Source organism: Anolis carolinensis, unplaced genomic scaffold, assembly GCF_035594765.1.
Source record: "Anolis carolinensis isolate JA03-04 unplaced genomic scaffold, rAnoCar3.1.pri scaffold_15, whole genome shotgun sequence".
Taxonomy (NCBI): Eukaryota; Metazoa; Chordata; class Lepidosauria; order Squamata; family Dactyloidae; genus Anolis; species Anolis carolinensis.
The window spans coordinates 13,535,613-13,552,517 of record NW_026943826.1 but is presented as its reverse complement, the minus strand read 5'-3'; the positions used below and the strand labels follow the sequence as shown (position 1 = coordinate 13,552,517).

At 38.4% G+C, this 16,905-nt stretch overlaps 1 protein-coding gene across 6 annotated transcripts in view; it reads left to right on the top strand.

The window, feature by feature from the left end:
• The window catches only part of kcnab2 (potassium voltage-gated channel subfamily A regulatory beta subunit 2), a 55,969-nt gene extending 39,104 nt beyond the window's left edge, over positions 1–16,865 (top strand). For 5 of the 6 annotated variants that reach the window (XM_062965727.1, XM_062965725.1, XM_062965726.1 and 2 more), the window contains 12 exons: positions 142–179; positions 379–458; positions 1,408–1,452; positions 1,621–1,665; positions 2,444–2,487; positions 2,639–2,725; positions 7,750–7,835; positions 9,798–9,918; positions 9,998–10,092; positions 10,636–10,756; positions 11,524–11,612; positions 13,306–16,865. In XM_062965727.1, the coding sequence (XP_062821797.1) occupies positions 142–179; positions 379–458; positions 1,408–1,452; positions 1,621–1,665; positions 2,444–2,487; positions 2,639–2,725; positions 7,750–7,835; positions 9,798–9,918; positions 9,998–10,092; positions 10,636–10,756; positions 11,524–11,612; positions 13,306–13,395 (941 nt within the window). In that variant the 3' untranslated portion in view covers positions 13,396–16,865. Of the gene's footprint in view, positions 1–141; positions 180–378; positions 459–1,407; positions 1,453–1,620; positions 1,666–2,443; positions 2,488–2,638; positions 2,726–4,194; positions 4,240–7,749; positions 7,836–9,797; positions 9,919–9,997; positions 10,093–10,635; positions 10,757–11,523; positions 11,613–13,305 lie in introns of all 6 variants that reach the window. The other variant, XM_062965728.1, reaches the window with a different exon arrangement.
• The last annotated feature ends 40 nt before the right edge of the window (positions 16,866–16,905 follow it).

The window sequence follows — 16,905 nt, the reverse complement described above, 5'->3', positions numbered from 1 at the left end:
TATATATTATATAAATATGAATATATATATTTATATGTAAAAATAGAAATTTTATATATAAATATATATACTATATACATAAGTATATTTATATATATCTATGTAAATATATCTCTTGTTTCTTTCTCTCTCGATCTGCAGGGACATGGGTGACGTTTGGAGGACAGATAACAGACGAGGTAAGGCTTTTGAATCCCACATTCATGAGTCCGTCAAGTTCTTCTCATTCCTTCCTCGTCCTCTACGCATCGACGTGTGTGTAGTCTTACACCAAGCCCATGAATTGAGTAGGGACTTGCCTCCAAAACAGAGAGGGCCTGCTTAGCTTTTGCCTTCGTGTGTTAAGAGCTCGAGTTCATCTCATTTGCTTCCCTGCAGATGGCGGAGCAGCTGATGACGCTGGCCTACGACAACGGGATCAACCTCTTCGACACGGCCGAGGTTTACGCCGCGGGGAAGTGAGTGCGAGGCCCGTGGCCAGGCCTTCCTTGTAGAAGACCATGGTGGACCATATGTGGCCCGTAGTTTTTGGCTATTATGTTATATATGATACTAGCTTTGCCCGGCCACGCGTTGCTGTGGCTTATGCTTTCAGAGTCTTTATTTACCGTCTTGATTTTAGAGATTATATTGTTCTGTATTATTATATCACAGTAATTATTACATATTATATTTATCATCTTATATCATCTGCTTAGAACTGGATTATATGAGGCTCCTTCTACACAGCTGTATAAAATGCACACCGAAGTGGATTATATGGCAGTGTGGAGTCAAGATAATCCAGTTCAAAGCAGATAATATAAGATTATAAATGGGTTATATAGCTGTGTGGAAGGGCCTTGGAGTCTACACTGCCATATACTGTAATCCAGTTAAAATATGATAATCTATATTTTATAGGCAGTGTGGAAGAGGCCTAAGTGAGGCCTAACTCTGCCTGTCCCCTGGGCTGAGTGGGTTGCTAGGAGACCAAGTGGGCGGAGCTTAGCTTTATAACTGGCAGCAATGGGATAAAAACAATTATTCCTCTCCCTCTAATTAGGACTTTATTTTTCTTTTCTTTTTGTTGTATGAACGTAGAGGCGTGGATGAGAGGTTGTGCTGTCAATTTTTGAGGTTGTGGGGCATTTAGTTTAGTTGTTTTGTCCGGTGCCATGATTCCATTACCCTTTTATATATATAGATAGCTATGCCCGGCCACGCGTTGCTGTGGTTAGGACTTAATTTTTCTTTTCTTTTTGTTGTATGAACGTAGAGGCGTGGATGAGAGGTTGTGCTTTCAATTTTCGAGGTTGTGGGGCATTTAGTTTAGTTGTTTTGTCCGGTGCCGTGATTCCATTACCCTTTTTTAAATATATAAATATATAAGATTATATTAGATATCTCTCTTTTCCCTCTTTCCAGGGCTGAGGTGGTCCTGGGGAATATCATCAAGAAGAAAGGATGGAGGTAACCATCTAACTCATATATATATATATATATATATATATATATATATATATATATATAATACCTTTAAAAAGAATACAAAACTTACAAGAAAGCCAAGATGTAAATAATAGCAATAATAGTAATAATAATAATAATAATAATAATAATGTATTATTTTCCCTGCAGACGCTCCAGCCTGGTGATCACAACCAAAATCTTCTGGGGAGGAAAGTAAGTCACAAACCCTTTTCAATGCTTTTTCATATTAGCCGTGAATCCTGCCATTCAGACATAAATCAAAATTATTACTTATAATAATAATAATAATAATAATAATAATAATAATAATAAATTATTATTACTAGCTGTGCCTGGCCACGCGTTGCTGTGGCAAAGTGGTGGTGGTATTGGTTAAAAATTGTTGTGTAATTTTTATTTGACGTTATTTGTATTTTTTAAAATTAATTTTATTGTAAGTTATCTTTTCATTTATTATATTTTATTATTTTCTTGTATTATTTTTAGTTATTTTCTGTTATTATAGTATTTTATTGTATTAATTTTTAGTGATTATTATTATTTTTTATTGGGTTGCTAGGAGACCAAGTTGGAGGAGCTTAGCCTTCTAACTGGCAGCAATTGAATAAAAGCAATTATTCCTCTCTCTCTCTAATTAGGACTTTATTTTTCTTTTCTTTTTGTTGTATCAACCTAGAGGCGTGGATGATGGGTTGTGTTGTCAAATTTCGAGGTTGGGGGGCCTGTAGTTTTGTTGTTTTCTGCGTCGCCGTGATGCCATCACTCTTTTATATATATAGATTTTATTATTTTATATTATAATTTTTATTACTGCATTATTTTAATTATTATTTGTATCCTGAAGTGGCTGACAGTAGAGCCCATGGCAATACCATTTACAAAAGGATGCAAACGTTAAAACGGAATATTAATTGTGAACAGTATTAAAAAGCGGTGACCACGTCCTCACCTCGGCCTCTTTTCCTTCCAGGGCCGAGACGGAGCGAGGCCTTTCCCGGAAACACATCATAGAAGGTGAGTAAAAGCGTGTGTGGCTTTCCTCCTGGGAGAGATCGAGGGAGCGAATTTTCCCATGCGGGAATGTGAGTAGATAAATAGGTACTGCCTTTAGATATTTAGATGGATAGACAGACAGACAGACAGCCTCTTCCTTGCTCTCCGCCAGGCTTGAAGGCCTCCCTGGAGCGTCTGCAGCTGGAATACGTGGACGTGGTGTTTGCCAACCGGCCGGACCCCAACACGCCCATGGAAGGTAAGGCACGGCTCCCCAACCCGTCTCCCCGTCCGGAAATACCTCTACGGGTTGCTACTCAAGGGGGATTCTGGGACTTCTCCCGGGTCTGGATGCAAGCGATTAAGTCTCTCAGAGCAGGGAGTCTGGTTGAATCGGTGAACGGTAAGTCGCAACCGTTGCGTTTCCCGTTCCTACAAATGGGAGACATTTGCCTAGGACTCACTAGCAACAACAACGATAATAACAATAAACCCGGGCCACATTTCAGAGCCATAGTCCCAGGTTCGGCCCGCTTGCGCCACTCTTTACGAATGCCTTCCCTCTCTCTTCCCGACTTTCGCTCTTTCGTTTTTTGGGCCGTAGGTGACCTATTATTTGAAGATCGTTTTGGTTTGAGGAAAGACCTTGGGCCGTATGTAGCTTGAACATCGCGTGTGAAAACATTTTTCCGGGCCGTAGTTTGAAGATTGTTTGGGGACGGGGAGAGACCTTGGAGGGCCGTAAGTGGCCCGTGGGCCGTAGTTTGAAGATTGCTTTGGTTTGGGGGAGAGACCTGGATGGACCTGTAGTTTATTATAATAATAATAATAATAATTATTATTATTATTATTATTATTTTGAAGACCTTTTTGTGGTCGGGGAAGACCGAGGTGGCCCATAGTTTGAAGAATGCTTTGGTTTGGGGGAGAGACCTGGATGGACCTGTAGTTATTATTATTATTATTATTATTATTATTATTATTATTATTATTATTTTGAAGACCTTTTTGTGGTCGGGGAAGACCGAGGTGGCCCATAGTTTGAAGAATGCTTTGGTTTGGGGAAGAGACCTGGATGGACCTGTAGTTTATTATTATTATTATTATTATTATTATTATTATTATTTTGAAGACCTTTTTGTGGTCGGGGAAGACCGAGGTGGCCCATAGTTTGAAGAATGCTTTGGTTTGGGGGAGAGACCTGGATGGACCTGTAGTTATTATTATTATTATTATTATTATTATTATTATTATTATTATTTTGAAGACCTTTTTGTGGTCGGGGAAGACCGAGGTGGCCCATAGTTTGAAGAATGCTTTGGGACGTGGGAAATGCATTTTGGGCTGTATGTGGCCCGCGGGCCATGGTTTGGAGACTGCGTTGGTTTTGGCCCTATTTTGCCATATTTTGGGGGTTGCTTTGGGATGGGGAAGACCTTGGTTAGTTGTATGTGGTCCATAGTTTGGAGACCTTTGGGATGGGGAAAGACTTGGGGGGGGGGGGGGGGCATATGCGGCCCGTGGTTTGAAGACTTCTTTTGGGCTCATCGTTTGAGGATCTCTTTGGGGTCTTTCATACCAACTTCCTTGTCTTCCCAGAGCGGAGTTAGTTGTTGTTGTTGTTGTTGTGATGGGGAGCGGGAAGAACCGTGCCCAGACCCCCCCCCCCCCCGGATAATACGCTCCGTGTCAACTGTGGTCTCTCTCAAATCTTTCTTTTGTCACCAGGGAACTCTTTTAGCTCTTCCAAGTCACGAACGTTCATCATCGAAGGTACTCCGCCCGCCCCTTCCTTCCTTTCTGGCTCCCTGCACCCACATGCGGCATTTTATGGGACCCCCAACCAGACCCCCCCCCCTGCGCTTGGCTGCTTGGACAATCGGTTCTCATTATTATTATTATTGTTATTATTATTGGCAGCCCAATCCTTCCTGGAACTCAGACGATCCTTTTATTTTGATTCAAAATATATTATTATTATTATTATTATTATTATTGGCAGCCTATTCCTTCCTGGAACTCAGACGATCCTTTTATTTTGATTCAAAATATATTATTATTATTATTATTATTATTGGCAGCCTATTCCTTCCTGGAACTCAGATGATCCTATTATTATTATTATTATTATTATTATTATTATTACTATTATTATTATTATTATTATTACTATTGGCAACCTTTTATTTTAATTCAAAATATATTATTATTATTATTATTATTATTATTATTATTATTATTATTATTGGCAGCCCATTCCTTCCTGGAACTCAGACGATCCTTTTATTTTGATTCAAAATATATTATTATTATTATTATTATTATTATTGGCAGCCCATTCCTTCCTGGAACTCAGACGATCCTATTATTATTATTATTATTATTACTATTATATTAATATTATTATTATTGGCAGCCCTTTCCTTACTGGAACTCAGACAATCCTTTTATTTTGATTCAAAATATATTATTATTATTATTATTGGCAGCCTTTTATTTTGATTATTATTATTATTATTATTATTGGCAGCCCATTCCTTCCTGGAACTCAGATGATCCTATATTATTATTACTACTATATTATTATTATTATTATTATTATTATTATTATTATTATTATTATTGGCAGCCCATTCCTTCCTGGAACTCAGATGATCCTATATTATTATTACTACTATATTATTATTATTATTATTATTATTATTATTATTATTGGCAGCCCATTCCTTCCTGGAACTCAGACGATCCTATGATGATGATGATTATTATTACTATTATATTATTATTATTGGCTGCCCATTCCTTCCTGGAACTCAGACGATCCTATTATTATTATTATTATTGGCAGCCCATTCCTTTCTGGAACTCAAACAATCCTTTTATTTTGATTCAAAATATTATTATTATTATTATTATTATTATTATTGTTATTATTGTTATTATTATCATTATTGGCCGCCTTTTATTTTGATTCAAAATATATTATTATTATTATTATTATTATTATTATTGGCAGCCTTTTATTTTGATTATTATTATTATTATTATTATTATTGTCAGCCCATTCCTTCCTGGAACTCAGACGATCCTTTTATTTTGATTTTTTATATATACTGTATATATATTTCTATACAAGCCATGAAATTCTCCATAAAATGCCCAAAAGGAAGCAAAGAAAGAACGAAGGGGGAAGAAATAATAATACATCTGTCAATCCAAACAATAGACCGGAAACATCCAAACGGACCCTTTAGCCTCCTTTAGAAGCATCTTGCAAGCGTCACACTCATGCCATCCCATCATCCCCTCCCTTTGTTGTGTTGCGCTCAAATGGGAATTGTAGTGGGATTTATTATTATTATTATTATTATTATTATTATTATTTAAAGAGGCAGACTCTGAGCTCTGGTTCGCTGCTGTTTTGGGCTGCATTGCACCATTGCGACATTCGGGGATTGTGTGTTTTGTTTATTTTTTTGCACCGGTTGGCATTTCCCAAATTTGCAATGCTTTCTATATATATATATATTATTATTATTATTATTTTTGCATCGTGTTGCAAAAATATTTATTTTTTTCTCCTAAAACCAGGAACTTGTTTTTTTTTCCCTTTGAGCAAATGCAGTGGCATCGTACTCCGCCTGGAGATTATAATATTATATAGATATAGATATATATACATACACCCACACACAGGCCATCCCTGAGTTAATAATAATATTAATAATATATAGTATCTATATAGATATAGATATATATGCATACACCCACACACAGCCCATCCCTGAGTTAATAATATTAATAATATATAGTATCTATATAGATATAGATATATATGCATACACCCACACACAGCCCATCCCTGAGTTAATAATATTAATAATATATAGTATCTATATAGATATAGATATATATACATACACCCACACACAGGCCATCCCTGAGTTAATAATAATATTAATAATATATAGTATCTATATAGATATAGATATATATGCATACACCCACACACAGCCCATCCCTGAGTTAATAATATTAATAATATATAGTATCTATATAGATATAGATATATATACATACACCCACACACAGGCCATCCCTGAGTTAATAATAATATTAATAATATATAGTATCTATATAGATATAGATGTATATACATACACCCACACAAGGCCATCCCTGAGTTAATAATAATATTAATAATATATAGTATCTATATAGATATTTATACATACACTCACACACAGGCCATCCCTGAGTTAATAATAATATTAATAATATATAGTATCTATATAGATATAAATATATATACATACACCCACACACAGGCCATCCCTGAGTTAATAATAATAATAATATAGTATCTATATAGATATAGATATACATACATACATACACACACAGGCCATCCCTGAGTTAATAATAATATTAATAATATATAGTATCTATATAGATATAGATATAGATATATACATATACCCACACACAAGCCATCTCTGAATTAATAATAATATTAATAATATATAATATCTATATAGATATAGATATATACATTCACACACAGGCCATTCCTGAGTTAATAATAATATTAATAATATATAATATCTATATAGATATAGATATATATACATACACCCACATACAGGCCATTTTTTGACCACTAGTTAAAAATGGGGCTGAGATAACAGTAAGTGAGCGAAATCATGTATATATTATTAGTATTATTATAATACTATTAGTATTGTTATATATTATTAATTATACACCCCACTGGCCTCATTTCCACAAACTTCTGGAGATGCAGCTACAGATGCATGCGAAACGTCAGGAGAGAATGCTGCTGGAACATGGCCAGGTAGCCCGGAAAACTCACAGCAGCCCAGTGATTCTGGCAGCAGATTCGAAAACCATTTCTCTTTACCACGTCTCCTCTATCCAACACAACCGCCTTCCATCTTTGTCCCTTTTCTTGGTTTCTGTTATTTCCTTCCGCAAACACACGAGCGGGATTTTCTATCTGGAAAGCTCTCGTTCGTTCATTCGTTCAGTTCGTTCGCTCCTTCCTTCTTTCCATCCCAACCTGGATTCACGCTGCTTGCAAGATGTCTTGAGTAGTTGGAAGACCCGTCCGCTCTCTCCTCGTTTTAGTTCCACGTTTGAGTTGTTTCCCGTTGGGTGTCGTCGTGGCCTTAATTGGACCAGACGGCTCCGCTTGCTTTTCCCGTCTCTCCTAAGCGTCTCTCGTCTTCTCTCTTTTCCTCGTTCTTTCCTTCTTTCTTGCAGAGACGGTCCGGGCAATGACCCACGTCATCAACCAAGGCATGGCCATGTATTGGGGGACGTCGCGGTGGAGCTCCATGGAGATTATGGTAACGCTGAATTCGCAGCCATGTTCTGAAGGAATTACAAATAATAATAATAATAATTTTATTTCTTACCCACCTCTCGTATCTCAAGGCACAAACACACGCAAAAAAAAATCTATTAACATATATATTAGGGTTATGCAAGTGCTTCGGAAATCTTTCCTAAATCAGAGATTTGTAGGATTTGTTAATACAATCTCTGAAGGAATTATAAATAATAACAATGATAATAATAATGATGATAATTTTATTTCTTACCCACCTCTCCTATCTCAAGGCAGAGTTAAACACATACGCAAAAAATTATTAATGTAGTTCTTAGGGTTGTGCAAGTGCTTCAGAAATCCATTTTTGTAATTCGGAGATTTGTAGGATTCGTTAATACAATCTCTGAAGGAATTATAAATAATAACAATGATAATAATAATGATGATAATTGTATTTCTTACCCACCTCTCCTATCTCAAGACAGAGTTAAACACACACACACACAAAATCTATTAACGCACATATTAGGATTGTGCAAATGCTTCGGAAATCTGTTTTCATGATTCAGAGATTTGTAGAATTCGTTAATACAAATCTCTGGATTACTAATCAGAATGGGATACCCTCCTTTGTATGATTAATATGAATGAGACCCGGCAGTGTTTCCTTTCACAACTGGAAATGGATGTCTGACCACTTAGAGGAGAGAGGCCTGTCTTGCTGGTCTGCTAGATGTTGTGATCCGGTCGTTCAGCACGGAAGCCGTGGCGGTTGCCTGTGAGGCCGGAGGTCTGGAGGCAAAACATCTCAGCCTGATGTGAGGAGACAGCGGTGCTCCGGCGCCGTGTGTTGCTTGCAGATGTGTTTCTGCTTCATTAGCTGCTGCTCAGATCTCATGAGGAGGAGGAGGGTGGATATGGAGTCGGGCGCGGGGAGGGGAGAACCCGTCCCTTGAGCGAGAAGCCAAAGACCTTCGCTCGTCACTCTTCCCGATTGGCGACCACGAAGGGACCGATGTCGTTCCAAGCAAAAAGGGACTCTCGCAAGCGCGGTTCAATCTGCTCGTCCATCTGTCCTTTTTTGCTGCCCTGGAGAGATTTGTGCCCGTTTTCGGAAGACGCTGACCGGATCAAGGATTGTATTATTAAATAATTATATTACACTATGTAATTCCTGAGCAATGCGAGTCGCACACTCTTGGCTCGGGAAATGGCCAGTGGGAAATACCATTTCTAATATTAAAAATATTAATGTATTATGTTATAGTACATATCATAATATTATAGTTGTATTGTTAAAGAATGATAATATATTACACTATGTAACACTATGATTTCTATTCTTGAGTTATGCGAGTGGCAAACTCTTGATTTAGGAAATAGCCAGTGGGATATGCCATTTCCTAATTGTTTCTAATATTTAAAAATATTATATTATATTATATTATTAAATAATTATACTATATTACACTATGCAACACTATGATTTCCATTCCTGGGTGATGCGAGTTGCAAACTCCTGGCTCGGGAAATAGCCAGTGGGATATGTCATTTCCTAATTGTTTCTAATATTTACAAATATTATATTATATTTATAGTATTAAATAGATACACTATATTACACTATGCAACACTATGATTTCCATTCCTGGGTGATGCAAGTGGCAAACTCTTGGCTCGGGAAATAGCCAGTGGGATATGTCATTTCCCAATTATTTCTAATATTAAAAATATTATAGTATAGTATTTATTCTAATATTATAGTTGTACTATTAAATAATTATAATATATTACACTATGATTTTCATTCCTGAGTGATGCGAGTCGCAAACCCTTGGCTCGGGAAATAGCCAGTGGGATATGTCATTTCCAAATTATTTCAAATATTTAAAAAATATTATAGTATAGTATATATTCTAATATTATAGTTGTGTTATTAAATAATTATGATATGTTACCCTATGTAACACACCTGCAGGAAGCCTATTCGGTGGCGCGGCAATTCAACCTCATCCCTCCCATCTGCGAACAAGCCGAGTACCACATGTTCCAGCGGGAGAAAGTCGAGGTCCAGCTTCCGGAGCTTTTCCACAAGATCGGTGCGTGCCATTCGCTCCCCCACTGGCCCAGCAATATGGATGCTGGGAAAGCCAACCTGGTCTCCTTTCCTTCCCACAGGCGTGGGCGCGATGACGTGGTCCCCCCTGGCGTGCGGAATCGTGTCGGGGAAATACGACGGCGGGATCCCGCCTTACTCGCGGGCGTCGCTCAAAGTGAGTCTCAATCGGCCTGATTGACGGTCGGCGTTTTCTTAGGACGGATCCCAACCTTCGGGCCTCCGGATGTTTTGGACTTCAGGAATCGGATTCTGGGAGTCGACGTCCAAAACACCTGGACGTCCAAAGGTTGGGAACCACTGCACTACCAGGACCTCGAAGTCTCTTTTCACCACAAACCACACCACAGCCAGAATCCCTCCCATTAGATCGTTTCTCCTGCGCCTGCCTTCCCACTCCTTATCTCTCGTTCGCTGTGAGAAACGAGTATTTCTTAACTCCTCAATTTCAATCTCCTTGACCTAGAGAATCATTCGTCTCCCACATTTCTCAGCCTGCACTTCTGACGGGTTCTTGTGAGAACTGGTATTGTCTTCTCCAGTCACATGGGACCTGCCAGGGGATCCCAAAACATTTCCAGTGTCCTCTGGGCCCTCTGAGTCTCTCCCAGTATCCCCTCCTTCCTCATCTGAACGCTCAGAATTGGGGGTCAGCACCGTGGCTGCCCTCTGATTGTTGTGTCCGCCTCCTCCGTTGCAGGGCTACCAGTGGCTGAAGGACAAGATCCTGAGCGAGGAAGGCAGGCGGCAACAAGCCAAGCTGAAAGAGTTGCAAGCCATCGCGGAGCGGCTGGGATGCACGCTGCCCCAGCTGGCCATTGGTGAGTAAATAATAATAATAAGTACAAGAAAACCGCACTACAAATAAGTACAAGAAAACCGCACTACAAACTAGAGCTGACAGCTGGCACGACAAAACATTGCATGGAAAGTTCTTTGACAAAATTTAAGGAAAAGCTGATAAGGAGAAGACCTCTGGCTCACAAATGGGACCCTGAAGAAGGAGACAGAACTCTCTGCTGGGATCCGAAAATACATCACACAGTCCTAGACACTTGGGAAGTGTCGGACTTGTGGTTTTGTGATACGAAATCCAGCATGTCTATCTTGTTTGCTGTGTCATAATAATAATAATAATAATAATAATAATAATAATAATAATAATAATAGTACATCACACAGTCCTAGACACTTGGGAAGGGTTCGACTTGTGATTTTGTGATACGAAATCCAGCATGTCTATCTTGTTTGCTGTGTAATAATAATAATAATAATAATAATAATAATAATAATAATAATAATAATACATCACACAGCCCTAGACACTTGGGAAGTGTTCGACTTGTGATTTTGTGATACGAAATCCAGCATATCTCTCTTGTTTGCTGTGTCATAATAAAATAATAATAATAAATCCCGAGGGGACGGGCGGATTCCAGCAAAAACAAACGTCGTCTTCTAATTGGTTCTATCATCAAAACATGGGGAAAGTGTATTAAAATTGCAAAACTTTGCTTGGAGGGACATCTTGCTAGAGGCACATTTTGCTGTTAGATTTTCAATAACTACCGTATCTTCTTCCCGGCAGCCTGGTGTTTACGGAACGAAGGCGTCAGTTCGGTCCTTCTGGGAGCTTCCAACGCAGACCAACTAATGGAAAACATCGGAGCAATACAGGTGAATCCGCCTCCGGAGTTATGGCTATTACTGTATATACTCGAGTATAAGCCTAGTTTTTCAGCCCTCTTTTTAAGACTGAAAAAGCCCCGCTCGGCTTATACTTGGGTGAGAGTCCTGGTTGGCTTATATTTGGGTCAGCTTATACTCGAGAATATATGGTACATTTATTATTTTTTTATTATTGTTGCTACTATTACATTTATTTTACTCTATTTTTATTATTATTATTACTACATTTATTATTTCACTCTGATCTTATTATTATTATTACATGTATTATTTTCCTGTATTTATTATTATTATTATTATTTTCCTGTATTTATTATTATTATTATTATTATTACTACATTTATTATTTCACTCTGATCTTCTTCTTCTTCTTCTTCTTCTTCTTATTATTATTATTTCACTCTGATCTTATTATTATTATTACATGTATTATTTTCCTGTATTTATTATTATTATTATTTATTTCACTCTGATCTTATTATTATTATTACATGTATTATTTTCCTGTATTTATTATTATTACTACTATTACATTTATTATTTCACTCTGATCTTATTATTATTATTACATGTATTATTTTCCTGTATTTATTATTATTATTATTATTATTATTATTATTATTATTATTATTACTACATTTATTATTTCACTCTGATCTTATTATTATTACACGTATTATTTTCCTGTATTTATTATTATTATTATTATTATTATTATTATTATTATTATTATTATTACATGTATTATTTTCCTGTATTTATTATTATTATTATTATTACATGTATTATTTTCCTGTAATTATTATTATTATTATTATTATTATTATTATTACATTGATTATTTTCCTGTATTTATTATTATTATTATTATTATTATTATTACATGTATTATTTTACTCTATTATTCTTAAAAGGATACACAAGCACATTTACATTGAAGAAGATGAGAATAATGATTTAATCAGAGTCGGAGAGTCTTATCTTAAATTTGAGCTTTATGTAAATATTCAAAAACATTTAACCTACTGATGACTCAATTAGTGTAATTTTATTGGTATCTATTTTTATTTCTGAAATTTAACCCCCTCGACTTATACTGGAGTCAATGTTTTCCCAGTTTTTTGTGGTAAAATTAGGTGCCTCAGCTTATATTCGGGTCAGCTTATACTCAAGTATATACGGTAATTGTATTGGTATCTTGGCTAATACTGGAGTCAGTGTTTTCCCAGTTTTTTGTGGTACAATTAGGTGCCTCGGCTTATATTCGGGTCGGCTTATACTCAAGTATATACGGTAATTGTATTGGTATCTCGGCTAATACTGGAGTCAGTGTTTTCCCAGTTTTTTGTGGTAAAATTAGTTGCCTTGGCTTATATTCGGGTCGGCTTATACTCGAGTATATACGGTATATAGTACACCATGTAACACTATTTTTGTTCCTGGGTTATCAATGATATATGATATTTTTGGATGTTTTTTTTGAGTGAAGGTCATACATTGCATTAATAGGTGTATTGTGGCCCAACGTCGTCCAGTGGTTTTGTTGTTTACTGCGTCCTTCAAACAAACAGTACATTTTGATATACCGTATATACTCGAGTATAAGCCGACTTTTTCAGCCCTTCTTCTCTTGAAAAAAAGAGCCAAAATCCAACCGACTGTCTCTCTCTCTCCCCGACAGGTCCTCCCCAAACTTTCCTCCTCGATCATCCACGAGATCGATAGCATCTTGGGCAATAAACCCTACAGCAAAAAGGACTACCGATCCTAATCGGACGGACGGACGGACAGACGGACCCCGCTTGCCTGGGACTTTTCCCTCGACTCCTCGCCTCTCCCGTTTGCTTGCTTAAAGCTACATCGAAGCCAAGCGAAGAGTTAGCGGCCCTCGCCCAAGAATTAAACACCTTAACCGGCGCGTCCTGTGGGGGAAAGAAACCACGTCCTTCTTTGTTTTGCTCGTTTCCGAAACATCGACGGACTGCGCGGGCTTCTTAGCGTCTCTTTTGGGTTCTATTAATACCGGAACGCGTAGTCCGTTTCCGGCCAAACGATGCCTTTTATTTTTTTGGAAAAGGAGAAAAACGCACCGTGTTGTTTTTCTCCCTTTCTTATCTTTTTTTTTAGTTCTTTTCTCCCGACAACGTTATGCACAAAGTATTGACCGGCCGGATCCGTTATAATGAGTTAAATAACAGCATTTGTGCTCTCGACGTCTGGCTCGGGGTGCGCCGAAAGATGCATTATAAAGTCACTGTTGCATGCAACGCGACCACTCACCCGCCCAAAAAAATCCTCCCAAATCAAATGTTTGCGGATGACAAACATGGAGTCCAAGAGGATCTCCCGTGTGAGTTTTACGAGGGTCCGTAGCCGGTGTGAGCCGTTCTTTCCATAATTCGGTTTCTAGAGAGAGAAGGGAGGACAGTCTTGTCTGTAAACGTCTGCAAGGATGTCGGAAGGAAACGGGTTGGACTAGATGTCCCTTGGGGGTCTCTTCTGACTCTAGGATTCTACGACAGCTACGAGCTGGAAAGTCTGGACAGCGAGGAGTTTGAATTGGACGCGGGTTGAAAATGCTTAGCGGAAGGAAGGAAAATACGATATTCAGATTGGAAAGGAATAGAAAGGCCGATATGAAATCCTGTCGTGATTTAGAAGGAGTATTGTGGTATCACAACAGTGGAAAACAGTTATTTTTGGAGATAGGGATGTTAGAAGAGGAAGAGGACTAAAAGACAGAAAAAGCCTTTGACAACATAAATGGGGCGAAAAAAAATATTGGTCTAGATCTCGGAGCCATTAGAATAAGACCTGAGGAGATTTTGTGTCTTCGACCATAACACTGCTACTCTTGTTTAGTAACCTCTGAGTGCTGTTGCATTTCCAACAAAGGCATCCTGTTTCCATATTGACATTCCTTAGGGAGAGTCACCCTGTCTGGACCGGGTGCTTCTCCAGGTTTTGTTTCGTAGTCCAAATTACGGTAACTGTTCAGAGTAATTCCGTTGTCTTCCCTGTGCATTTTTGTTTCCGTTGCATCATGAACGTGATCCACAGCCCGTCCGGGAAGTAGGAAGCGGCCTCAAAGGGTGTAGGAAGTGGCTGTGGAAAAGCAGTTTGCTCCCTCCGGCTGCTCATTGCTGCAAAATGCATGAACCGTGCCTTAGCGAGACGCAGAATGAATTTAGGAAAATTATAAACTCTGTCTTCCCCATCTTCAAATTGTCCCATATGTTAAAAGATCCAGTTTGTCTTATTCCTCTCCCTCTTTACTTTAGTCCAGATCCGATACGGATTCCTTATGATTTTTTTCAAAAATCCGAGGGCGTTGCATTATTCTCCTCTTTTTTTTTTTGCATGTGATGAAATAGCTTCCTCAGTTTTCCATCCTTTGAGCAACCTGTGAGGCTCAATCCTTTCTCCCGAGAAGGGAGGTTTCTTTCTTTCGCATGCTCTTCCTAAACAATTGTCTGCATCCAGACATTTATGGGAGGGAAATCGATTTTCAAAACAGTACAACAGGGAGAGAGAGAAAGAGGAACCCCAAAGAAAGAGATGAAGTCAATTTGTAGTATTGTTGGGCAGAGATAGTAGAGTCGAAGGAAAATACTAGCAATCCCTTTGCATTTGCCTTGGAATCGTAGCAACGATGCTTGACCGAACGTTGCTTGACTGAATGGGGAAGCGGCATCTATGCGGAGGTCGGCTTCCGTTGCATCAAGCCATAGATTTGCAATTTCAGTTTCTTGTGGCTTTCCGTTAATACCTGTGGACGGACCCAACCTGGTCCTTGTTTCCGTGTCGAGCTTTTAGAAACTGCATTTGGAGTCCCTCCTAGTCTGGTTGCTGCTGCGATGCCTCCCTTTTGTCCGATTCCAGTTGTAGACGTGTGTCATGTCACATGAATAAAGGCTCTATTATATGCACATCCCTCAAGGGCATTTCCATGTGAACACATGTTCCCCGTTACACGTGCACTCCCGTTACTTGCAGGGAGTGACCTCAAAGCGATCTTTCCCATGAAGAAATTTGTGGGGTCCTGCTCAATCCAAGTGGCATAACCACAACATCGTATTAGCCCCTCCGACAATCTGGACCAACATCACCTAATTTAGTCCTTGAAAGCTCTTAATTTCTGAGACATGGGGACTCTATTCCTTTTTTAAAAAATTACTTTTGCATCCTTTTGTCATGCAATTCCTTTTTTTTTTTTGCATGGAACGAGCACAAAAATAGTGGTTGAAGTCTCCAATGCTTCCCCTTAATTTATCTTCCCAAAATTTGAAAATTGGCTCCAAAATGGCAACTGGAAGTGACATGACCTCAATTCCAGGAAATGGAAGGAGATGGACATATATACATGATGAGGTGCAATTCTGGCCCCCGTCCCACCTCCCGAATTTTCCTACTTGTTGATCGTCGTGCTCACATTCCTAATAGAGAGGAATTACTCATCACGATCCACTCAAAATATATTGTTGACCTCTTGCGACTGATGCTATTAAGGGCAGAACGTAGTAAAAGGGCATTTCGGGGGTGCGAAATCCTTTCAGATTATTGTAAGAATCATTTCTGATAGCTCAGGGCAGAGGAAAACCTTTTCATCACATTCCCGCTTGGAGGCGAAAAGAGCACAAGGCAAAACGGATGCTGAGCGGCGTCAGTCGCCAGTCGCATCAACAGCACATATCGTAGCGCCAGTACTGTATATTCAAGTGTGTCCATGTGTTTTCTTCTATTTTTTTAAATTAACGAACACGGTCATCGTCGTTACTTTTATTTATCCCTGCAAAAAAAAAAAAAACCCCCGATCTCTGCAGCGTAAGCCATTCGTGACGACGACATTCAGGGAACCCTAGAAATCCTTGTTGACGCCAGAGGAATCTGTGAATCCGCTCTTGTTTAATCTTCTGGTCTTGTTCTTGTTGTTGTTGTTATTCTTGGATTCCATGTATGTAAATTGGAAAACAAAGCTTCCCCCCTTTTTCTAAAAAAAATGATATGTATATATATATGTATATATATATATGTCCCGCAAGAAAACCAACCGACGAACCCAACGACAACTGATGTCTGGAACGACTTCTCCGACTGTGAATCCCAAGCTATTTAGCTGCGTTATCTTCTAGGCACCGGCTGCTGGGCACACACACCGACCATGCTTCTCGACAAAAGAACTGGACTGAAAAGATCGCTTCTATATTTACGGAATGAACCAATAAAGATAAATAAAGATAAGTCCCACAACGAGCCTTGTTTTGTCCGCCGGGAAAGGGCA